Source organism: Oncorhynchus kisutch, linkage group LG16 (genome assembly GCF_002021735.2).
Source record: "Oncorhynchus kisutch isolate 150728-3 linkage group LG16, Okis_V2, whole genome shotgun sequence".
Taxonomy (NCBI): Eukaryota; Metazoa; Chordata; class Actinopteri; order Salmoniformes; family Salmonidae; genus Oncorhynchus; species Oncorhynchus kisutch.
This window is the reverse complement of record NC_034189.2, coordinates 22632452-22659236: the sequence shown is the minus strand read 5'-3', so window position 1 is coordinate 22659236 and position 26785 is coordinate 22632452. Positions and strand designations below refer to the sequence as shown.

General features: G+C 42.7%; 1 protein-coding gene across 12 annotated transcripts in view; it reads left to right on the top strand.

Moving 5' to 3' along the window:
* LOC109906505 (adhesion G protein-coupled receptor L3-like) overlaps positions 1-26785 on the top strand; it is a 346713-nt gene that overhangs the window by 100729 nt on the left and 219199 nt on the right. For all 12 annotated transcript variants that reach the window (XM_031792020.1, XM_031792013.1, XM_031792022.1 and 9 more), the window contains one exon: positions 14757-14955. In XM_031792020.1, coding sequence (XP_031647880.1) covers positions 14901-14955 — 55 coding nt within the window. In that variant the 5' untranslated portion in view covers positions 14757-14900. The remainder of the gene's footprint in view (positions 1-14756; positions 14956-26785) is intronic.

Here is a 26785-nt window from a genome sequence, read left to right as displayed (position 1 = left end):
GGACAGGTAGCACGTCCGGTGAACAGGTCAGGGTTCCATAGCCGCAGGCAGAACAGTTGAAACTGGAGCAGCAGCACGGCCAGGTGACCTGGGGACAGCAAGGAGACATCATGCCAGGTAGTCCTGAGGCATGGTCCTAGGGCTCAGGTCCTCCGAGAGAGCGAGAAAGAAAGAGAGAATTAGAAAGAGCATACTTAAATTCACACAGGACACCAGATAAGACAGGAGAAGTACTCCAGGTATAACAGACTGACACTAGCCCCCGACGCATAAACTACTGCAGCATAAATACTGGAGGCTGAGACAGGAGGGGTCAGGAGACACTGTGGCCCCATCCGATGATACCCCCGGACAGGGCCAAACAGGCAGGATATAACCCCACCCACTTTGCCAAAGCACAGCCCCCACACCACTAGAGGGATATCTTCAACCACCAACTTACCATCCTGAGACAAAGCCGAGTATAGCCCACAAAGATTTCCGCCACGGCACAACCCAAGGGGAGGCGCCAACCCAGACAGGAAGACCACGTCAGTGACTCAACCCACTCAAGTGACGGCATGGAAGAGCACCAGTAACCCAGTGACTCGGCCCCTGTAATGGGTTAGAGGCAGAGAATCCCAGTGGAGAGAGGGGAACCGGCCAGGCAAAGACAGCAAGGGTGGTTCGTTGCTCCAGAGCCTTTCCGTTCACCTTCACACTCCTGGGCCAGACTACACTCAATCATAGGAACAACTGAAGAGATGAGTCTTCAATAAAGACTTAAAGGCTGAGACCGAGTCTGCGTCTCTCACATGGTTAGGCAGACCATTCCATAAAAATGGAGCTCTGTAGGAGAAGTCCCTGCCTCCAGCTGTTTGCTTAGAAATTCTAGGGACAATTAGGAGGCCTGTGTCTTGTGACCGTAGCGTACGTGTAGGTATGTACGGCAGGACCAAATTGGAAAGATGGGTAGGAGCAAGTCCATGTAATGCTTTGTAGGTTAGCAGTAAAACCTTGAAATCAGCCCTTGCCTTAACAGGAAGCCAGTGTAGGGAGGCTAGCACTGGAGTAATATGATAAAAAAAAAAATTGGTTCTAGTCAGGATTCTAGCAGCCGTATTTAGCACTAACTGTAAAGTTTATTTAGTGCTTTATCCGGATAGCCGGAAAGTAGAGCATTGCAGTAGTCTAACCTAGAAGTAACAAAAGCATGGATTCATTTTTCTGCATCATTTTTGGACAAGGTTTCTGATTTTTACAATGTTACGTAGATAGAAAAAAGCTGTCCTTGAAACAGTCTTGATATATTTGTCAAAAGAGAGATCAGAGTCCAGAGTAACGCGAGGTCCTTCACAGTTTTATTTGAGACGACTGTACAACCATTAAGATTAATTGTCAGATTAAACAGAAGATCTCTTTGTTTCTTGACCTAGAACAAGCATCTCTGTTTTGTCCGAGTAGAACGTTTGCAGCCATCCACTTCCTTATGTCTGAAACACAGGCTTCTAGCGAGGGCTCTTTTAGGGCTTCACCATGTTTCATTGAAATGTACAGCTGTGTGTCATCTGCATAGCAGTGAAAGTTAACATGATGTTTTCGAATGACAGGTAAAATATATAGTGAAAACAATAGTGGTCCTAAAACGGAACCTTGAGGAACACCGGAATTTACAGTTGATTTGTCAGAGGACAAACCATTCACAGAGACAAATTGATATCTTTCCGACAGATAAGATCTAAACCAGGCCAGAACTTGTCCGTGTAGACCAATTTGGGTTTCCAATCTCTCCAAAAGAATGTGGTGGTCGATGGTATCAAAAGCAGCACTAAGGTCAAGGAGCACGAGGACAGATGCAGAGCCTCGGTCTGACGCCATTTAAAGGTAATTTACCATCTTCACAAGTGCAATCTCAGTGCTATGATGGGGTCTAAAACCAGACTGAAGCATTTCGTATACATTGTTTGTCTTCAGGAAGGCAGTGAAGGCAGTTACCAAAAAATGTTAGCGGAATGGAAGATTCGATATAGGCCGATTAGTATTTAAAAATATTTTCTGGGTCAAGGTTTGGCTTTTTCAAGAGATGCTTTATTACTGCCACTTTTAATGAGTTTGGTACACATCCGGTGGATAGAGACACGTTTATTATGTTCAACCTAGGAGAGCCAAGCACAGGAATCCGCTCTTTCAGTAGTTTAGTTGGAATAGGGTCCAGTATGCAGGACATGATTATTTTCATCATTGTGTCAAGAGATATAGTACTAAAACACTTGAGTGTCTCCCTTGATCCTAGGTCCTGGCAGTGTTGTGCAGACTCAGGACAACTGAGCTTTGGAGGAGTACGCAGATTTAAAGAGGAGTCCGTAATTAGCTTTTTAATGATCTTGATCTTTTCCTCAAAGAAGTTCATGAATTTATTACCGCTGAAGTGAAAGCCATCCTCTCTTGGGGAATGCAACTTTTTAGTTAGCTTTGCGACAGTATCAAAAATAAATGTTGTATTCTTATTTTCCTCAATTAAGTTAAAAAATAGGATGATCGAGCAGCATTGAGGGCTCTTCGATACTGCACGGTACTGTCTTACCAAGCTAGTCGGAAGACTTCCAGTTTGGTGTGGTGCCATTTCCATTCCAACTTTCTGGAAGCTTGCTTCAGGGCTCGGGTATTTTCTGTATACCAGGGAGCTAGTTTCTTATGACAAATGTTTTTAGGGGGCAACTGCATCTAGGGTATTGCGCAAGGTTAAATTGAGTTCCTCAGTTAGGTGGATAACTGATTTTTGTCCTCTGACGTCCTTGGGTAGGCAGAGGGAGTCTGGAAGGGCATCAAGGAATCGTTGGGTTGTCTGAATTTATAGCATAACTTTTTTTCTTTTTTCAATTATTTTTTTTACCCCTTTTTCTCCCCAATTTCACGGTATCCAATTGTTAGTAGCTACTATCTTGTCTCATCGCTACAACCCCTGTACGGGCTCGGGAGAGACGAAGGTTGAAAGTCATGCGTCCTCCGATCCACAACCCAACCAAGCCGCACTGCTTCTTAACACAGCGCGCATCCAAGCCAGCCACACCAATGTGTCGGAGGAAACACCGTGCACCTGGCAACCTTGGTTAGCGTGCACTGCACCCGGCCCGTCACAGGAGTTGCTGGTGCGCGATGAGACAAGGATATCCCTACCGGCCAAACCCTCCCTAACCCGGACGACGCTAGGCCAATTGTGCGTCACCCCACAGACCTCCCGGTCGCAGCCGGTTACGACAGAGCCTGGGCACGAACCCAGAGTCTCTGGTGGCACAGCTGGCGCTGCAGTACAGTGCCCTTAACCCGGGAGGCCCTATAGCACAACTTTTGATGGTCCTTGGTTGGTTGGGTCTGAGCAGATTATTTGTTGCGATTGCAAATGTAATAAAATAGTGGTCCTTTTTGAGGAAAAACATTAAGATCCACAACATTTATTCCACGGGACAAAACTAGGTCCAGAGTATGACTGTGGCAGTGAGTAGGTCCAGAGACATGTTGGACTAAACCCAGTGAGTCGATGATGGCTCCGAAAGCCTTTTGGATCTGTGGACTTCTCCATGTGAATAATAAAGTCACCAAAATGAGAATATTATCTGCTATGACTTCAAGGTCCGATAGAAATTCAGGGAACTCAGTGAGGAACGCTGTATATGGCCCAGGAGGCCTGTAAACTGTAGCTATAAAAAGTGATTGAGTAGGCTGCATAGATTTGACTAGAAGCTCAAAAGACGAAAACGTTGTTCTTGTACTTGTAAATTGAAATATTCAAGAGCATGTTGTATCTCAACCGATGGAGGTCACAGCACAACCTCAGATTTCAAAAAGGTTTCAAGCTACAACATATGCGGATATGAAAACAAATATGAGTTTACTAGTTTTAAGATAATTAACAGATTAGTTTAAAAATGAAAATGTTATTTTTTGGGGGGCAAAGAAAATATACAATTGTTTGAAAACACTGTTTTGTAAGCTTTTAAATGATATCAAACTCAAAAGTTTATCTTTTCCAGTGATGAAGACATGGATGTCTCATGATATGATGGGGGTCAACTTAGCACCTTTTATCTCCTGAATCTTTTAGCAAACATGCATGGAAAGTTTGGATTTAATCAAAAGGCGTGCTATCAAAAAGTGATTCAAGTGATACCCTTCTCCTACTCGAAGATGATTGATAAATACAGGTCCTGGTTTAAATGACATACACTGCACATCTATGTTGTGATGCATAAAATAACAGTCAATCTTACCAGCACAAGGAGCCGCCTTTGTGGTCTTAGTGGTTATTACTTTTTTCTCAGAGTATGACTGAGAGGCCAGTTTGGTACGAGTTGTTGTATACTTGTTTTATGGGGCAGTGACCTTATTTAGCAACAGACTTCTTCCTCACTTACGGTAACCCCATTGTCCATCAAGTCCTTCAAGGTCAAGCAAATATTTCACAAAAAACATTGATGTAGACACCGAGATACTGTAGCTTTTTACCTACACTGTTTTCATTCAAGTGTTTATATACAGAGCATTCAGAAAGTATTCAGACCCCTTGACTTTTTCCACATTTCGTTACGTTACAGCTTTACTATAAAATTGATTTAATTAATGTTTTCCCTCATCAATCTACACACAATACCCCATAACGATTAGCGAAAACAGGTTTTTTGTTTAATTTTTATTTAATTTCTAAAAATGTATAAAAACATAATTCTTCTACTTTGCGGGGCATTGAAAAACCTCCCTGGTGTTTGCGATTGAATCTGTGTTTAAAATTCACTGCTTGACCTCAAATTATTGTATGAGTGGGGTACAGAGATGAGGTAGTCATTCAAAACCATGTTAAACATTGTTATTGCACCCACAGTGAGTCCATGCAACTCATTACTCCATAACGTATTTAGGCTTGCCATAACAATGGGGTTGAATAATTATTGACTCAAGATATTTCAGCTTTTTATTTCATACTTTGACATTATGTGATATTGTGTGTAGGCCAGTGACACATCTACATTTAATCCATTTTAAATTCAGGCTGTTATACAACAATGTGGAAAAAGTCAAGGGGTGTGAATACTTTCAGAAGAAACTATGTTTTTTTAAAGGGGGGGGGGGGTATCCCAGTTCATGCATGACAATGCACTGTTTGGTTTATAGTACATCATTGACATGTTTGCATTTTAAATATATGACTCATGGATGGATACAACAGCAATATGTGATTTTTGTTGATTCTCACTCAGGCAATAAATAACTTGATTTAGTGTTTCTAGTTATTGCAGCTATAGTATATGCTCATCAAGGGGGGTAATATAAGATATGTATTTTGGCTTGGTCTTGAACTTCCCATATAAATCACAACTTGAGAGTAAATTATTCATCTAAGCACGAGGTAGGATAGAGATTATGAAGACTAATGAGTGAGAACAATCCACCACTGAAATGAAAAGGGAGCTAACCATGCCAAGTGGATGACCAAGTAGTGTCATCGTTGGCCATGCGTGACCTGCAACTCATTATCTACATTTTTACTCCTGTACTTATTTATCCTTGGCATAACAAATGGGATGAATACTTATTGACTGTTGGAGCTCGGATCTTAAGAATTTCACTGTACCCTGCAATTATGCCTGTGACTAATAAATGAATAAGTCAATGGCATCATGACCTTTACCCAGTACCAGGATATTTTTGATTCCCTCTGCCAGGAGGCTAAAACTTGGCCAAAATTGCACAGTGATGTCAAGCAAGCTCACATCAAAATCCAAATAGTTAATTAACCACATGTTCAATATTTTTCAATGGCCATCTTCGTCTCCGGACTTGGACCCCATTTGAAAACCTGTGGTTTGAATTGAAGAGGGGAGTCCATGAGCACAAAGGATAAACAGGATGTGGGATTCTGTATGGAGGAACGGTCTAAGATCACTCCCAATGTGTTCTTCAATATCATAAAATATTTTAGAAAAAGCCTCTGTGCCATTATCCTATCAAGGGGAGGGCCCACAAAGTGTTGGAAATAAAATTGCCAATTTGTAGGGTTCCCTACTCCACACAGTGTCAGGCTTTTTTTTGCCTTCAATAATCTTTGTAGCAGGGCCAATAGGCTACTGGCTGATGTAGACATCTACTGGGCTGGTATTTAACCCTAAAATACTATTCTTAATTAAATAGTGTATGTGGGAGTGATTCAAGCAGGCATGACATGGTAACATCATATTTAGCATGCTCCCATCAGATAACATTGAGGATCGGGTTGCACTTTGTTGCTGCTCATATTGTATGAATGCATAGGCTCATTCCACCCTAATGAAAACGTATCTGGGAGAAACTGTTGAGCGACCTGAACTAATTATAGGTGGTGACGTACAGAACATTTACTCCAATCGTCTTCATACCCATATAGGCCTAGCTACCCACGTTTCTAAACAGGTGTTGTATATGATAACCCAAATCATGTTGACGAGTAAACCTTGGAAGCTTGAAATAGTCGCACTCCCATGGAGTAAATTAGTTATATTTATAAAATATAGCTGTCGAAGTGTGTTTTGAGAGGTTTGAAGCGTTAGCATTCAAAGCAATACATTACTTTTTCGAATTATGCAAGTAGTGGATTTTTGTCTGAACAAATGTGTGTTCAATCATGGAGCTTGTGGCAATCACGCTTTACAAGCCCATGATATGCAAACGAGCGGTTGGTCGCGTATCCAAATTTGTGAAACGGTTTGCCGTACCTGATTACTGATGGATCCTGGAACGTATTCAGAGTGAGAAGCAGTGCAGCGAGAGATTGAATGGTGATACTAGTTTCATAGTGCCAACTGATTGCAGTATCATCCGATGGAAAAAGCAGGGTCACAGACTAGCGTACTGACTGCTTTGCATGCTGAAGTTATTTGACTTGGCGACTTCTCTAACCAGTTCAGGGAAATAAATTGACACTCTCACAATATTATATCACACATGCAGCGAGAGTTCTCAACCTGTTCACTAAGCATAATCATGGTATTTGGGATATCACAAAGTCATGCCATTGGATTATATCATTTATTTCATGTCAGGAATCCTGTAGGACAGGCTTCACAGCTTCTGTGAGTGCAGGCTTTTGTTTCAGCCCTACTGTAACACACCAAATAATCCACCTGTTATTCCATCTGGGGTGAGTGTTGGTGTTGGGCTGGAACAAGCCTGCACATCAGGTAGCTCTGCTGGAGCCTGAGGTGGTTGGAGGCCCCTGCTGTTGGATCTATGAAGCTGAATATACGCAAGGCATCTCTACGCACACTTTGATCTAACCACACACACACATACACACAAACAGCCGCCAGGTGTATTGTGGGGGATAACGTTGTTTTGTGTTTGACTGCTATTTATTTAGCTTTCCCGCCGTGCCCCTTGAGAAAGACCAGTGTTTTCATGCTGTTTTGATACTGAAGACAGCAGGTGTTTGGAAGCCTAATTGTCGAACAGTCAACTCTACTGTTCTTAATATCTCAATACTTGTCAGCCGTGAAGAGGTTATAACTGTCAGGTAAACGGAAGGTGTTTTTACACTAAAGGCCCTGAAATTCAAATGCAACTGATAAGCTTGTCAACTAGCAAGTTTGTTAGCAGCTAGCTAGATTTCAGGTCCGTAACCAGTGTTTGAGTTTTAGTGAGGTCCGCAAGGGGGGGAAATGAGTTGAAGCTCATATACCATTTTTTAAATTTTTATTAAGAAGCGATTTGGAGAACAGCAAAAATGTACAAAAATGACCCCAGCCATTATCACCTTTGCTGCGGTAGGTTCATTCACCTCATTCGATCTGCAGACACAGGCTATTGGCTATACAGTTGTAATGTTATACCCTTGAAAGGGGGTAAATATAAGAAATTATTCACACTGAAGTATCAGCGACTGTTCAGTCACACTTAATGAAGTGCATAAAATCGTCACACATTTACATAGACTTCTCAATTAGTGTTCACATTTTATTCCTAGGCATTACTAATCAAGCTCTGCACAAACAACATCAATGGAGCACACAGATGATCGTATTATCACATTCACATGATTTATTCGAATATTACTTATGATTCTGTATTAATCAGTGTTTTCCATTAGCGTCAGCTAATCAGCCGGTTGAACACTAATTTTCAGCCGGCTACTTTTTCCACTTCTAGGTCTACTTTTCATTTGAAAAGTTTCAATTCGCTAGTCCGTCGAGCCATCTCCTACTAGAATGAACAAAATGCATATTCTAGTGATCTATTGATAGGATAGGTGCCTGTCAGTCACAAAGGGAGGGATGACAGTGTAACGCAGCCTGCGGTCTGTCCCGCCTCCCAGTACAATGTTTGTGCGTTGTGGACAGATTGATGAATTTGCATGTCTCATATATTTTTTTATTATTATTTTTTTTAACCTTTATTTAACTAGGCAAGTCAGTTAAGAACAAATTCTTATTTTCAATGACAGCCTAGGAACAGTGGGTTAACTGCCTGTTCAGGGGCAGAACGACAGATTTGTACCTTGTCAGCTCGGGGGTTTGAACTTGCAACCTTCCAGTTACTAGTCCAACACTCTAACCACTAGACTACCCTGCCGCCGCGGTGCTAACGATGAGTCGAAATCCAGTAGGGAATCAACTAAATGTATAAAAAAAATGTATTCAATTGCCAAAGTTTATCATAAAGACATGAACAGAATGCATCAGTGATTCTTATTTCCTGCAACCTTCTGAAGAGGCAATGAGAATGCCCGTCTGTGCGTGTGCAGAGCACGTGTCTACCACTTTGTGTGCCATTAGCGATGATGCTAATTAAAACAGTATTCTGGTAGATGGAAAGACTTTCCCAAAAATCTTCTCAATGAAATGTTAAATACAAAGTAACCTGTGCTGACCTGGCAGAATGATATCATAACTATTTTCATCAATCCAGTGTTTTTTTGTTATTTCTTTCACTCTATTCACGTGCGCTACAAAAACACAGCTAAACAACAGCCTCTTGCTAGGCGGCACATTAATTTAAGGGTACCTACACCCAAAAATACATATGTGGTGGACTAAGAACAGGGATGGGCAACTGGTGTGTGCAACCCCCCTTTTGAAGGCCCTCAGATCAACCCCCCCCCCCCCCCCCCCCACACACACACCTTTAAATGTTAAATGTTTAATGTTCTCTTACTTAGAAAGTTGTCCTGGTCATACATGCATAGGCCTAGACTATATCCAACTAACAATACACTGAATTCCTAAATGCTCAGTAGTTTTAAATTTGAAGTCACGTCTTTCTACACAATACCTCAAGAAATGTTTCCAATCTGGGAGGTAAAGAGGTGCTGTGAGAAAGTGGAGTGAGCCGTTTTAGAGACTGGTGAATTTGACCTGCTAAAAAGGCAAATCTGGGGGATGCAGGCGACACATAAAAAAAGACTGTTCATGATTCCATTCGTTTGCAAAGAGGCAGGCGAGAACCAATGGATAAATATCGTGAATTTATAAGTCCAAAAATTTACATAGAAACTGCTGATTTCCCCTTTAAGGGACTCAAATGGAATTGCTGAGCAAGTAGTCTGATAGCTAATGTACTTACTAGTTATTATTTAGCAAGGAAACATTTGCATGGCACCATCTAGATAGTTTATTTTAACCAATACATAAACATCACCTTTCCAACACTGTTTTATTTGTAAAAAAAAAAAAAAATATATATATATATATATATATATATATATATATATATATATATATTCTAAAATTAAAGACAAAAGGTATTCGATGATGAACCTGGATGATGGTTTGTGAAGAGAACACTAGATATTGCTTTTGCGTGGATCAATACTTTCCATTACAACTGAAGGGTAAGCCATCCTTGTAGCTCCATGTTCCCTAGAAGTCATCTGAACTGAATCAGGGACCTTTTTTTAAAAAACATTTGCTCATTTGGCCAGCCAAATGATTTACAGTACCTTTTTTGTTTCTCCCATATATTATATATGTTTCCACTGTCTTTGCATCTTGTCTTTTTAATGAGTGCATTGTTAGTCAACATGGGACACACACACACACTTCCTCCTCCTCCTATCTTCATCCACCTTATTTCCCCCGTTATTTTAACCAGATAGACCGTGGAAAAACAGTTAATTAAAGCCGTCAGGACCCATCTAGGCCCTTTGGCACTGGCGGAATGCTAAAATAACAGCAAAACAACACGGATGAAAAAGTTTGCTGTCTGAGACTGAGTCCGTAATGAAGTGGTTTAATTGAAGTGGATTTAACCGGCATCATTGCAGTGAGTTTGGAAGCCTCATCTAAAGGGAGTTCTCTTAAAACTGAACAAGTACCTTTCAAAAGCCTGCCACTATAAAGTATCACAAGGCTCCTCTGAATACAAAAGGAGTTGGCAACCTAGTGTAGGTTTTCAAAGGAGTCTGTCTTGTACTTTTTTTTTGATTGAACCCGGTCCAGCCCCTTATGTCATCAATATGTATTTTCAGATGTGTTCCTGAGTGGCTTTCTTTTCCTACTTACGTCCACACTTCTTTTTGTAGCGGGAGCATGTTAATGATTGTGATCACAAGACTTCTAAAAGCATGTAATGTGCTTAATGTAATGAGTTAATTCCAAGTAACACTCATGTTAGTAGCTGCTTTCATATTCCTTTCATAGTTAGATGTTAATGTGAAAATTGAGAAATACTTTCAGACTCTTTTTTTGACACACACACACACACACACACGCACAGAGATATAGAGTGAAAGCGACACTTATGTCCATGGTGATTGGCTGTCTTGATTTCTCATTGTCCCTTGTCAGTAGCAGCAGCCCCTGTCATTCTGGTGACTAGCCTCATGTATTTTTCTGACAGTTTCGGTAAAATAAAAAAATAAAACAAAGAGGACACTGCTGAAGACGACAATTGAGGAATCCGTGATGGTGTCCCCTCAAATCCTTCATCTTTGTTCATGTTGCCAGCGATCTTTCTTTTCATCTTGTTTTTTATTTTTATTTTTGGGGGGAATGTCTCCAACTAGTTAGGTCCTGTTCAAAGTATATGAAATGGAATGTTTCTTATTGGACAAATACAGGTTGTCCCTCTCTGTTTGTCAGATTTTTTCCGTTTGCTGCATAATGAACATGGCCCTTGCCTGGTAGCATGTTGACATTACACTTTCTTCACTGTGCATCACCCAGTTCAGGGACCGACATTTCAGGCTTCCTGTATCAATCGTATCCTGCCTGAGATCTTATTTTTCTTACCTCCCCCAGTAGAAAAAGAAAAATTATTAACTCATATGCAAGGTCTCTGTATTGCTTCATAATGGGATGCCATTCCACAGTACCTCGTGCACAGGCCTTAAATCCTGTCTACAAAACTAATGAGTTATGGTCTAGACCAGTTACCCTCACTAGACCACCATTGTTTGGGTTCAGCACAGGCTCTGCATTATCCTCAATACAGCCCATGTACAGCCCATGTACATACAGTTGAAGTCTGAAGTTTACATACACCACTAACAAATTTCTTGTTAACAAATAGTAGATTTTGAAGTTGGTTAGGACTTCTACTTTGTGCATGACACAAGTAATTTTCCAAGAATTGTTTACAGGCAGATTATTTCACTTATAATTCCCTGAATCACAATTCCAGTGGGTCAGAAGTTACATACAGTAAGTTGACTGTGCCTTTAAACAGCTTGGAAAATTCCAGAAAATGATGTCATGGCTTTAGAAGCTTCTGATAGGCTAATTGACATCATTTGAGTTGGAGGTTGGAGGTGTACCTGGTGATGTATTTCAAGGCCTACCTTCAAACTCAGTGCCTCTTTGCTTGACATCATGGGGAAAATCAAAAGAAATCAGCCAAGACCTCCGAAAAAATTATTGTAGATGTCCTCAAGTCTGGTTCATCCTTGGGAGCAATTTCCAAATGCCTGAAGGTACCTCTTCATCTGTACAAACAATAGTATGCAAGTATAAACACCATGGGACCACGCAGCTGTCATACCACTCAGGAAGGAGATGCGTTCTGTCTCCTAGAGATGAACGTACTTTGGTGCGAAAAGTGCAAATAAATCCAAAAACAGAAGCAAAGGACCTTGTGAAGATGCTGGAGGAAACGGGTACAAAAGTATCTATATCCACAGTAAAACGAGTCCTATATCAACATATCCTGAAAGGCCGCTCAGCAAGGAAGAAGCCACTGCTCCAAAACCACCATTAAAAAGCCAGACTATGGTTTGCAACTGCACATGGTGACAAAGATCATACTTTTTGGAGAAATCTGGTCTGTTGAAACAAAAATAGAACTGTTTGGCCATAATGACCATTGTTATGTTTGGAGGAAAAGGGGGGGGGGGCTTGCAAGCCGAAGAACATCATCCCAACCGTGAAGCATGGGGATGGCAGCATCATGTTGTGGGGGTGCTTTGCTGCAGGAGGGACTGGTGAACTTCACAAAATGGATGGCATCATGAGGTAGGAACATTTTGTGGATAATTATTTGGATATATTGAAGCAACATCTCACGACATCAGTCAGGAAGTTAAAGCTTGGTCGCAAATGGGTCTTCCAAATGGACATTGACCCCAAGCATACTTCCAAAGTTGTGGCAAAATGGCTTAAGGACAACGAAGTCAAGGTATTGGAGTGGCCATCACAAAGCCCTGACCACATAGAATATGTGAGGCAGAACTGAAAAAGCATGTGCGAACAAGGAGGCCTACAAACCTGACTCAGTTACACCAGCTCTGTCAGGAGGAATGGGCCAAAATTCACCCAACTCACTGTGGGAAACTTGTGGAAGGCTACCATAAACGTTTGACCTATGTTAAACAAAGTAAGCTACAAAGTAGGAGGTATAGCCACAGACAGAACACCAACTTTTTACGGTCATAGATTCAAGATAGGTGCATTATTTTATGGGAGTTCAATGTGTTTTTCAGGGAGTTTTAATGTGCTTGGGCAATTCCAGCCCTCGGGGGCCTAATTGGTGTCACAGTTAAGACCCAGCTAACACACCGGACTCCAATAATCACCTAATCATGATCTTCAGTTTAGAATTACATTTGATTAATCAGCAATCAGGCCCCCGAGGACTGGAGTTACCCACCCCTGTGACTAGGGCAAACAACTACTGATAACTACAGTACAATGACCTATAACCCTATATTAATGCACTCTACAAAATCCCATTGTATGGAATGGGTCACTCTTGATGGGCTGCACCCCTCTCCGTTTTTTAACTCCAATAGCTGTCCCCGAAATCGGATTATTCTTCATCTAGTTTGGATTTTGGGAGAGATTGAGTTCCTGCTACATTTGATCTGAAAATGTCATGCAACAGAGGAATGCAGATTATCAAGAGAGAGATGGAGAGCGCAACCAGAGGAGATAGCATGGATGGGAATTGAGATTGAGTACAGGAAGGATGGAAGTACGGAGTAAAGCCATTCTGGTTTGCCTGGTTGTGTGTTCTGCTCTCTAAACTATGATTTCACCTTTAGAAGTCAGTCGTGCAAATTGTGTCTTTGGAAACCAACATGGATCCAGACATTTGAAAAAAATTGAGATTAAGAGCAGCATAACGGCCTAATCTGCAACAATAATACGATTTTAGAAGGTATAAACATTGTCTGTCCTCTTTGGATTAAATAGGCCGAGATTATAATTTGGTATTATATTTTGTAATAGCAGATACAGTAGAATAAATGATAATACATCATTTAATATTCACTAAATCTGTTTTAACCTTGATATTTTTAATGAAGCCTTTGATCCTGATATTATTCTGAATCCTATCAAACTATACATCATCAAATGGTGAATAGCAGAGGATATGCGTATGATATTCACTAACTTGTCACAATTGACATGCTACCTTTGTTTGACAAGTCCTAATCAACACACAGTATTTCCTGTTCATGACCAACCCGTTGTATGCTAACAGGCAAGAGCTTCATCCTGATGTCATCCGCCAGTGTCACAAGTTCACGAGTGACTGCACTCCCGTGCACTTACCACAGGTCAAATGGTCACTACGACTCCATGCTGCTCAATGCAGTTGCATGGGAGGCCATTTTGTTTTCTGTCGATGGGAAAAGGCAGCTAGACCACAATGGCCATTGCGTGACGCACTGTACTACACATTCTCTGCCGCTGACAAATCTCAAACTGTGAAGATACTGCTCACACCCACAGGAAAGGAAAAATATGTCACACACTTTTCTGGTTGCAATTATCATCAGATGTCCAAAAATCCACTCAGACACTGACTGGAATCATTTTTGTTGGTGAGAGAGTACTGTACTCTCTGTGGGAGTAACTGGGGCTGGTTGACACAACATGGTTAACCAGCAGTCAATCCAAAAGTATCTGTTATAGTGTTGTACGGTTGAGCAGTCCCTGACACTGTCATGTTAAGCAACTAGCTGTATCTCAATTAAGGCAGCCTCCCTGCACCTCTCTGATTCAGGGGTTGGGTTAAATGCTGAAGACACATTTCAGTTGAAGGCATTCAGTTGTACAACTGACTAGGTATCCCCCTTTACCTTTCATTGGCTGACAGTTGGAAGAATACGTGACTCGTAGCCTGAGGCTTGCTAGAGTCTTTACTGTACAAACTAAAAGGTCATCTTATTTCACAAAACATTGCCATGTAGGCAATATTCCTTGACACTTTGTCTTTGTACACCAGATAAGATTCACAACTTGAATTAAACTATTCATTTAGTACTTTCTATAACTTAAACACATTGCTCTCTCTCTTTCTCACGTTCTTTTCAGGATAGGCTTTGAGAACCGTAAAACCGGACCATAACAGGACTGCAGTTCAGCGGAAGGAACCTAACAGACGGAGCGCTCGCTTTGGGCTCACCAGGGAAGGCCTGACCCCTCCATTGGGCGGATCGACAGCCAGGCGGAGGGGCCATGTGGTCTGCACGCCTGCTCCTCTTCGCCAGCCTGTTTGCGCCAGCAGCTCTGGGTAAGCCCGGGACGCCGTTGCCCCATTTCATGTGACTGTTTGTTTCAGTGTCTGTCTCACTATTTATATTTGCTAAAAAAAAATTGTCTCACCATTTATATTTGCTAAACATTTTTCCCAAGTTTCATGCTTTTCCAATGTCTCGTTCTTCCCTCTCTCCTCTGATCCCGATGTATCCCTCTGTCTCTGGCTTTCTTTCCATCTCTTTTTACCTCTCTCTTTTACCTCTCTCTTTCTCTCTCTTTACCTCTCTCTTTACCTCTCTCTTTAACCTCTCTCTTTAACCTCTCTCTTTAACCTCTCCCTCTAACCTCTCCCTCTAACCTCTCCCTCTAACCTCTCTCTTTAACCTCTCTCTTTAACCTCTCTCTTTAACCTCTCTCTTTAACCTCTCTCTTTAACCTCTCTCTTTTACCTCTAACTTTTACCTCTCTCTCTTTTACCTCTCTTTCTCTCTTTTACCTCTCTTTCGCTCTTTTACCTCTCTTCATCTCTTTCTCTCTTACCTCTTTATCTCTCTCTTTTACCCCTCTCTATCTCTCTCTTTATCTTTCTCTTTTACCTCTTTTACCTCTCTCATCTCTCTTTTTCTGTCCCTCTACCTGTTTCTATGTATCTTTTAGTCTGTCTGACTTTATCTCACTGTTTTTCTCACTCTCTGGACAATAGAAATGGAAATGTCTTTCTAGGAGTCATTTATCTAAGCCTTTGCATAGTGCGTGTAGGAAAGATAGTAAAATGTGTGCGAAAGAAAGAAATGACCAATACACTGGTCTCCTCATTATTGAGATCACTTCGCAGGCATTTTTTTCATCCCTCTGAACAAATTGGAATCACCTCAGATTTGACCGTTTTCCTTTTGGCTTCTGACAATTGTTTCAGTGGAAAGTAAATTAAGTAATTTAAATTCAGCTTAAACTAGGGTTTGGGAACGGGGGGAGGCATTATGCCATGGTCCATAAACATGCTAATTTGCTACGGTGAAACCATTAACGGGAGATTCAAAGCAAATTGAATTGCTTTGGTGCCTTATCTTTGGGCTGGGCTGCAGCTCGCTTTTAGCGGCACGCTAATCAAAACTAGCTCTCCAGCATAGTTTGTTTTGCAAAAATGTTCATTGGGAGTGGAGTCACGTGACTTCGACGTGTCACGCACCTGTCTGTGTATTGCTCTATTGATCCGAAGGGAATAGAGGCATTATGAAGCCGTTAATTTACTGCCGACCTGACAAAAGAGCCCGGAAGATAAACTGTGTTGGACAATAGGTTGCATATTAAACGCTGTGACTGCTGTGATGCCATAATTCTCTCTCCACAATGGAAAATAGAGATACAGATACACAAAGTATAACTCCCTGGTATTTTTATCAAGGCCAAGGTAGGAGAATTGTATTCTTTTGTTATCCTTGAATTGGCTTAGTGTTTATTCTTTGAGGTGGGGAAAAGATCATGCATTACTAGATGCTGTCAGCAGACTAGTCCCAGATGTTTTGGAATGCTTCTATTTAGGGCCTGGTTTTAATGCTCACGTAGGGGTTTATTTTCTCTCCACAGTCTCTCTTCCTACCCCAGGGGGGTGATGGAGATGGGTACTCTGGGGGGCACTGCCCTACTTTGGGATGGTAATCCAGTTACGGTCCCCTGTTGCCCCCCCCCCCCCCCCCCCCCCCCCCCCCCCCACACACACACACACACACTCCCAGTGTGTTCCGACCTAGCCCAAAAATATGCTCCAATCACACCCACATACTATCTGCTTCCCCAAATGGCACCCTATTCCTTATCTAATGCAATACTTTTGACCAGAGCTCTGCCATTTGGGACGCAACCTCGGCCTCCCCTGCTCACAGCTGCCGTGTGTGTGTGTGTGTGTGTGTGTGTGTGTGTGTGTGTGTGTGTGTGTGTGTGTGTGTGTGTGTGTGTGAGAGAATATTGTTCAGCTGGGAGCTATAGAAGGTAATTGACCATCCTGGAAGTTATGCCTGAGGCTTTCTACAGACATACACCCACACACATCTTATACACTGTAGGCCTATTCATGGTACACACACTATCTGACTCATTCACACAGTTCCATCTACACAGTATTTACAACTCTCACCATCTGCATATTGTATGGTAATTCGGAACGCTCCCCGCAGCCGAAGTGAAATGTCACCTGAGGATATCCCAGCATCCCCGGCCACGGCTATCCATCAGAAATATGATAATGCTAATCCGATCCCATTGGATCCATACAAACCCCATCAAAAATAGTTTTGTCAATTTCAACGTGTCCAAGCCAGACATCCCTTAATTAATCTCCTTTTGCCAGGGCATTCAGGGCTGTACACCAGGGCATCCCTGCGTATGCCTAATTAATTAAACAAATTACTTTCCGCACTCATATTTGAAATGGGAAACTTCAACAGAGCCTACTCGGGCATGTTCAGTTTTGTTGTGAATATGAAGCGTTTGTGAAGCGTGTAATGTAATAGGTCTGCTCTGAGCGAGTGGGCTTACTGTCGGTGTAGAACCTCTATTGGTATCTGAATTGTACGAGTTCACACTAGTAGTTGTTTGTCCCTTTTCTTGTATCCCGAGAACGTGATGCGAATGTCAACAAAAAGAACAAAGATAGCGCTAGCATCTTAAGCCAAAGAGAATTGAAGGTCATTAGATTTAAAGTTGGAAGTGAACTTTACTTTGACTATAATTGGTATGTAAGTGCTAAGAGCAAGAGTGAAACGCTGCATGTTTTAAGGAAATACTTGGACTCCATTGGGGTTTCTGTAAGTGACTTTCAAGACTTTTACTTGATTGTGTTTTTTTGTTTTTTTTTACACAATGAATAGGATATAACCTTCAGTTCCGGCACATTGGTATTCATGGGCCAAATAACTTGGTGTATTGCTCTCAACACTTTACTATAACCATTATTTTTGAATTATTATTATTTTGAAATTGCACGGATGGTCACATTTGTGTCTCAGTACACCAGAGCTTCCTTCAGGTTGACAAAACAGTTGTCTATTTGATACCAGCTTAATCCATATCTCTGTTGACTGAATGCAATGTTCCTTTGCTGTGTCAGTCTTTCTGGTTCGTTTCACCTATTGTCAACTCATAGGTGTCTCATTTCCAAATAATGATTCGTTTTTGGATAAACTAAATAAGCATGATCCTGGTCTCTTTGTACTGTATTCTAATTACATTTTCAAAATGTTGTAATTCCGCCAATATATCAAATCAAATTTTATTTGTCACATGCGCCGAAATGCTTACTTTCAAGCCCGTAACAAACAATGCAGTTCAAGTAATAGTTAAGAAAATATTTGAAAGTAAAAAATAAAATAGAGGCTATATACAGGGGGTACCGATACCGAGGCAATGTGTTGGGGTACAGGTTAGTCGGTAATTTGTTCATGTAGGTAGGGGTAAAGAGACTATACATAGATAATAAACAGCGAGTAGCAGCAGTGTTAAAACATTAGTGGGTGGGTGTCAATGTAAATTGTCTGGGTGGCCATTTGATTAGATATTCAGCATTCTTGTGGCTTGAGGGTAGAAGCTGTTATGGAGCCTATTGGACCTAGACTTCGCTCGCCGGTACCGCTTGCCGTGCGGTAGCAGAGAGAACAGTCAGACTTGGGTGACTGGAGTCTTTGACATTTTTGGTCCTTCCTCTGACCGCCTAGTAAATAGGTCCTGGATGACAGGAAACTTGGCCCCAGTGATGTACTGGGCCATTCATACTACCCTCTGTAGTGCCTTAGTTGGATGCTGAGCAGTTGCCATACCAGGTGGTGATGCAACAGGTCAGGATGCTCTCGACGGTGCACCTGTAGACTTTTTTTGAGGATCTGGGGACCAATGCCAAATCTTTTCAGTCTCCTGAGGGAGAAAAGCTGTTGTGCCCTCTTCACGACTGTCTTGGTGTGTTTGGACCATGATAGTTTGTTGGTGATGTGGAGACCAAGGAACTTGATACTCTTGATCCGCTCTACAACGGCCCCGTTGATGTGAATGGGAGCGTGTTCACCCCTCCTTTTCCTGTAGTCCACGATCATCTCCTTTTTTTCCTCACATTAAGGGAGAGGTTGTTGTTCTGGCACCACACTGCCAGGTCTCTGATCTCCTCCCTATAGGCTGTCTCATCGTTGTCGGTGATCAGGCCTACCATTGTTGTGTCATCAGCAAACCTAATGATGCTATTAGATTTGTGCATGGCCAAGCAGTTGTGGGTGAACAGGGAGTACAGGAGGGGATTAAGCATGTACCCCTGATGGGCCCCTGTGTTGAGAATCAGCTTGACACATGTGTTGTTGCCTATCCTTACCTCCTGGGGGTGGCCTGTCAGGAAGTCCAGGATCCAGTTGCAGAGGGAGGTGTTTAGTCCCAGGGTCCTTAGCTCATTGATGAGCTTTGAGGGCACTATGGTGTTGAACACTGAGCTGTAGTCAATGAACAGCATTCTCCCATAGGTGTTCCTTTTGTCCAGGTGGGAAAGGGCATTGTGGAGTGCAATTGAAATTGCATCATCTGTGGATCTGTTGGTGTGGGTCTAGGGTTTCGGGGATGATGGTGTTGTGAGCCATCACCAGCCTTTCAAAGCACTTCATGGCTATCGACCTGAGTGCTACAGGGCGATAGCTATTTAGGCAGGTTACCTTGGTGTTCTTGGGTACAGGGACTATGGTGGTCTTCTTGAAGGATGTAGGTATTAGTCTCGATCAGTGAGATGTTGAAAATGTCAGTGAAGACACTTGCCAGTTGGTCCGCACATGCTCTGAGTACATGTCCTGGTAATCCGTCTTGCCCCGTGGCCTTGTGAATGTTGTCCTGTCTAAAGGTCTTGCTCACATCGCCTACGGTGAGTGTGATCCACAGTCGTCCGGAACAGCTGGTATTCTCATGCATTTAGCTCATCTGGTATGCTTGTGTCACTGGGCTGCTCGCGGCTTGTTTCCCCTTTGTAGTTCGTAATAGTTTTCAAGCCCTGCCACATCCAACGAGCGTCAGAGCCAGTGTAGTAGGATTCAATCTTAGTCCTGTATTGATGCTTTGCCTGTTTGATGGTTTGTCTGAGGGCATAGCGGAATTTCTCATAAGCGCCTGGAGTAGTGGGCGGCTTCTTGAAAGCGGCAGCTCTAGTCTTTAGCTTAGTGCGGATGTTGCCTGTATGTAATCCATGACTTCTGGTTGGGATCTGTACGTACGTTCAACTTGGGGACGACTTCGTCGATGCACTTATTGATGAAGCCAGTGACTGATGCGGTATACTCCTCAATGCCATTGGATGAATCCCGGAATATATTCCAGTCTGTGCTAGCAAAACAGTTCTGTAGCATAGCATCCGCGTCATCTGACCACTTCAGTATTGAGCGAGTCACTGGTACTTCCTGCTTTAGTTTTTGCGTGTAAGCAGGAATCAGGAGGATAGAATTATAGTCAGATTTGCCAAATGGATGGCGAGGAAGAGCTTTGTATGCTTCTCTGTGTGTGTGGAGTAAAGTTTATTTTTTTCTTCTCTGATTACACAAGCTGGTAGAAATGAGGTAAAATGGATTTAAATTTACCTGCATTAAAGTCCCCGGCCACTAGGAGTGCCGCTTCTGGGTGAGCATTTGCTTATGGCCTTATACAGCTTGTTGAGTGTGGTTTTAGTACCATCATCCGTTTGTGGTCGTAAATAGATAGCTACGAAAAAATATAGATAAACTCTCTTGGTAGATAGTGTGGTCTACAGTTTATTATGAGGTACCCTACCTCAGGCGAGCAATACCTCGAGACTGTTAATATTAGACATCGCGCACCAGCTGTTATCGATAAATAGACACACACCACCACCCCTCATCTTACCAGATGTAGCTGTTCTGTCCTGTCGATGCACGGAAAACACAGACAACTGTATATTATTTGTGTCGTCGGTCAGCCACGACACGGTGAAACATAAGATATTACAGTTTTTAATGTCCCGTTGGTAGGATAGTCTCATGCCGAGATCATCCAGTTTATTTTCCAGTGATTGCACATTGGCCAATAGAACGGAGGTAGAAGCGGGTGACCCACTCGCCGACAAATTCTCACAAGGCACCTCGATCTCCACCCGCTGTATATCCATCTTAATGCGAATGACAAGGATTTGGGCCTGGTCTCGGAGAAGCATAATGTCCTTCGCGTTGGACTCATTAAAGAAACATATTCTTCCAGTTCAAGATGAGTAAATCGCTGTTCTGATATCCAGAAGATTTTTTCGGTCATAAGAGATGGTAGCAACAACATTATGTACAAAATAAGTTACAAACAATGGGGAAAAAACAGACAAAATAGCACAGTTGGTTAGGAGCCCATAAAACGGCAGCCATCCCCTCCGGTGCCATTTTCTAACTGCCCGGCATTTTGGTATCAGGCTCAGGAGATGTTTTTTTCTTGTCTACCATACCTAAATGATGAGTAGGAGCCATTACCTGGTTCCTACTCATCCTTGAGTAGAAAGGGGCTTTCATGTTCTCGTGGAGTCCATCGTGTGCCTCCTCCATTGCCAAAGTGCTGTCAGAGCTCAGAAATTGAGTGAAACAAATGACGGTAACATTAAGCAATGCCGGGCATTTGAGCTCGCAGGGTTAACACCCCCCCCCCCCCCCCAAATGAATTAGGAATCCTCTCATTGCGGCTCCCTCTGCATAATTCGGTAAGCATCGGGTGATTCCATTTAAAATGGCTTGTGGTGGATGGAATAGTGTTTAATGAGGACGGATATTGACAGCAGGGTCAAGTGGCGGAGGATGTGGATTTACATTAGGTGGAGTAATGTGTGGCGACTGGCGGACTGGGAAGATAAATATTACAGTGATCCTTCAAACGAGCACAAGGCGCAAAAAGGCTCTTCTACAGGGTTTCCTGCCCAAACCACCAGGGGTTTGGCGAAAATTGGCAAGTGAGCAGGTGGGTGGGGACAAACATACGCCAAGCAGAGACGATGCATTGAGAACGAGAGAGCGTGTCACCTTATCAATTTGCATAATGAAGTATTTAGCTCGGCAGATAGATCTGTGTATCAACCCCACGCCAGATGCTTAAGCCAATACTAGCAACAGCATGAAGCTATAAAACACTGACAACCCTTTACTTATCTGGCTGATTTGCATGCAATGGAAAGGCTAGGATAGGATACGGTAGGTGTTACGATCAAACAGGAGAAGCCTGATATTCATACCGCTCATAGTTACACAAATCTCCCAAAGCTTTATATGATTGGCCCTGTAAACTCTTCCAGCGCCACACACCATATTCACACACAGGCACGATGTGGGTGGGGAAAAAAGGCAAGGCTGTCCTCCATCCCCTTTCCTGACTATATGTCACCACGGCAACAACAATTTATTTCCACCTCTGATGGTCATACAGTATGCTTGCCTAATTACAGGGATTATCTGCAGTTAGGCACTTCTCATACAAATTGGATATGGGGTTAGACCTTGTGCACTTTGCATGGGCTTTTTCATTTGAATCTCGATGAATCTGGTTTCATAAGAGCATAGGCTACTGTAGATTGGGAACTTTTTTTTCTTTCTTTTTTGTACAGAGGTGCATTTTTACTTCCTGGATCCAATATTGATGTTAGCCAATCATCATTGATTGGTCTGTGGTGTTGTTTAGAGACATGGGACACTTAAGCGCCAACGTGATACAACTGCTATGATGGCCTGCTGAACAGGTTCCCCTATGTCCACTGAGAACGAAGGAACATCAACTCAAGGACACAATAATTTGTCCTTGGCCTATTTGTTTTAAGGGTGTGCTTTTTTCCGTCCAAGTGTCGACCGAACAGCATAATATGACCATATCAGCTAAATAGCCACAAAAGGCACAGTACATTAAGATTCCACATTTAGCATATCATTAATCAAATCCTTGCTATTGTTCTACAGTATATGTGAGCATTGATTTGAGTTCGGTATTGTTAGCTGGTTGTATTATCCCACCTGGGGGCAATTGGTCCACTGAAGAGGACAATGATAATGTCTTCCTAATGGAGCTCAGAGGACAATGCCAACCAATCAGTCAATCCAAACTGCTTTCCCCAGCTCTCTCATTTTTACATGGCACTTTACCACTTCACCACCGAGGGAGAATTTGAGCTTTTTTTTTCTTCAAAACCGAGAATACAAGGTATATAATTACATTTGCCTGAAACTAAAGTTCAAAGCGGGGGGGAAAAAGAACGGTGGTCCAATTACGAAGTGAGACGCTTATACGATCTCTCCGTCTCGCTCCCTACCTCTCTCTCTTTCTCCCCATCTCACCCTCTTTCACCCCCCCTCCATCTCGCTCTCCTCTCTTTCCTCTCTCTCTACTCTTAGCTTAGTAGAAAGCAATGGGTGAATCAATATATGAAGTATTGTAAAGTCGGCATTGGGACCGAAGACTGGGATCAAATGTTACAGTGAGACAGATTAGCCCCTGTAGACCCTTGATGATAAGAGAATGAGAGAGGGAGAGAGGGAAGGAGGGATACTGGAGATGGCCTTCAATGTGGCGCAGTAGCCTTGGAGGGAATTCAATACAACCCATTGACAAAAGAAGGGCTGTATTATAGAGAGAAGCTGCGGCCTCCTTTGGGAAGCTGGCCCGGCTGTTCTATTTCCTTATTAATTGTGCCCGAGGAAAGAAGGGAGAGGGAGGATAGCCACAAAGATATACACAGCTTTCTCTCAAAGGAGGCCCTTCTCCCTCCACATTTTGTTTGAAACAATGTCAGGGTCAAGCCGATTTGAGGATATAGGTACTTCTTGAATGGGCGAGTGGTACCTTGAAAGGGATCTAAGAAAGGCACACACTTCCTCGACATCACAAACTCCCCCATAACCCTCGTCCCCTCAGTCTTTGAGGTCACAGCTTGCCCTCAATCCCACACGGAGTTGTCAGGCGCCTGGAGAGATTGTCAACTTAGCCATTGATGGATCCCCCTGTGAAGTCACGGCCCACTGTCCTCCTCTAAGTCCACCCAGGGCCCATCTTAAGGCTGTTGGCTGCATGTTTGTTGGAGTAGGAAGGAATGCTCTCCTCCCCCACCGACCCTCACCTCCCACCTCTTACTGCACACACCTGGTCACAGTACAGTACACGTCAAGGAAGATGAGATGACAATAAATGAAGTGCTCGGACGTACGGTATCTTTCGTTAAGGCATCATATTTATGTATTTACTTTGGAGATGTTCCTGAAGAAGGTTAAGGTGTCAGTTGTAGTCGTTTTTTATTTGATTTATGTGTGTGCTGTGTTTGATGTGTAAACAACCTCCCTCTTACTGCATCCCCAGAAAATAATCTTGGCCCGTCTTTATCCTTGTCAATAATACACGTATTCTTTAGGATCTAAAGGCTAAACTCAACCTAGATCAGTACTACTACTCTGAGAAGCTTGATAAATATAGCCCCTGTATTATGTTGTCTCTTGAATGTCCGGATAGTCCAAACTGAGAGAAGTCAATAGTTAAGAGCTGGCTTTTAGGGGTTCTGTCATTTATTTTAACCGTGGAAAACCACCAAGATTTCCCTGGAGATAAATGTGACATGGAGGGATCCCACAAAAGAATGACTGTGTCAAGTGAGAAACATTGCAGGTGCACATTCCCCAGTGTCGCCCCCCCCCCCAACACACACACACACACACACACACACACACACACACACACCCCGATCACTGGCTCTTGTTCAGTGGCATAGGGGACTTGAAGGGGATCCTTTTTCACTGCGATAATGCAGTCCTTTCTGCTTCGTGACATGGGCTGGAGGGAGCAGTGGAAACGGTAGAGAAGGATGTCACTCTGCAGTGCAGCATCAAGCGTTTTGGCACAAGATGTCTCTATAGGCCCTCTGGAAGGGACACGCTATAGACTGTGTGTACTCTGCTCATTGTTGAGTAAGGGCTCATATTAAGTGTGCAGACCTTTTTAGTGGGTTAGTGCTGCTTTTCTTATTGATGCTCATTGCCATGTTTTTCTTTACAATATTATATGCATATTTAGGTTCAAGTATTGTTCCCAGAGCCATAGGTATTAGCGTGAAACGTTTTCACCTCGTGTTTATACTTCTCAAGTGAACTGCATGCCCACAGTACTGTGTAGGTCTGACGGAATTCCAAACTTTTGACAAGTCTTCCCATTTCACGTTGCAGTTCATTTATTAACACACGTGGAGGGCGACATCCCTGTCCATGCATATTCAAAGTCCCGCCTCCTGTCTTCACATAATAGCCTTGTGTGTGTGATTTTAGCTTTCATTTTAAACATGGGAAACCAAAAGGAATCAGAGGGTTCACTGAGTGCTGTTGCTATTGCAGATGTAGCATAGCAACCCAGGTTGATGGAAGCAATGCCACACCATTTTGCGTGCACCGTGGCATGCTCGCTCAATAAGATGACCTGCTCTCTGTGGGCGGTCGAAGAACTAGGTATCGACGAGTTGTCTTCTCCGCCACCCCCTCCCCTCCTGTTTCTCTCCTCTCATCTTTTTCAACTCTCCTCACCTCTTTTATCTTCCATCTTTCTCTCCTTTAGGGTGTCGCTCTATGACTGGCAGGTTCTTGTTAATAATAATCTCGTGGAGGGCTCCGCCATGCGATTCAATTAACTGCTCACGCTGCTGTGATCTCTCGGCGCACCAACAGAACAGGAGCTTTTTGTCACCCAGCACATGTTTTAGATGTTACACTACACATGCTGTAGCTACACTATCCTATGCTAGCTAGCTAGCGCCATTGTAGACTACAGTAACCTAGAGAGACTCTAGATTAGCACTGCCCTCATCGTCCTGGATATAGACGGGCGAATGAAGACCTTTTGTAAATCTAGGCTAAATGGGGCCACCATGCGGGTATGTTTGGGGGAAATGTCCTAGAAAGCCTCCCTTGGGGGAAGGAGGTGTGTCCTCAACCCCCCTCCATGGTCATTCATTGACCCAGAGGGATAGATGAAAGGGAGGGAGGGAGACAATGAATGGTGCCACTCTGTACATAGCCTACTGTATGAAAGCTACGCTAGCATCTTCCATGTAGTATATGGGTATCCCATCCTACCCCCATTACTACACCCAGGCTTCAATAAAATGCACCCCCCTCCCCAAAATATTTTCACATGACCCTCCCCTTGATTACCACCACAAATAACATTAACTGAATCAACCCTGTGTATATAAACATGGCTATCGATTTGACAACTTCAGCATGCTTTTGTGGCAGTCCAGGATTAGCCGAGCTAACTCTCCCTGCTTGTGTCATTACACTAAGACCAGAGCCGCCTTTTAGACAATGATCAGCTAGGGGGAAATCAGATTTTAAACATTTGTATGCTATATTTGTAATTTATATAAAATATATGCAACAATTTTCCACCAAAAGGTATCTGTGCCAAAGCACTACACATAACCAATAGTCCATAACCAACCGCTTCATCATGGTTTATGTTTTCAACACCCCAATCAAATAGACTATCTCAACAAACAGAAAAAACATCCATTCCTACTCCTTGTCGAAGGATTGGCTTGACAATCTCCGAATGTCATTGAAGGCTTTTTTTGTTTTGTTTTTGTGACGGATATCTCTTTTCGATATCTCTTTCGAATGTATGCAGGTAGCCTACAGGAGACCTTCGAAGTAGCCTTTTATTGCACACATAAGGTAATACATATCAAAGTTAAACGACAAATATTTGGGCGATATTTAAGAGTTAGGTTCTAGGTCAAGGAACAACCACTCCGATTGGAAAGGAGTCAAGCGTGTTAAGCTTTTCTGAATAACTGGGCCGGCTGGTAGCATAGGCTTATGTGCCTACACTATATAGGACGACAT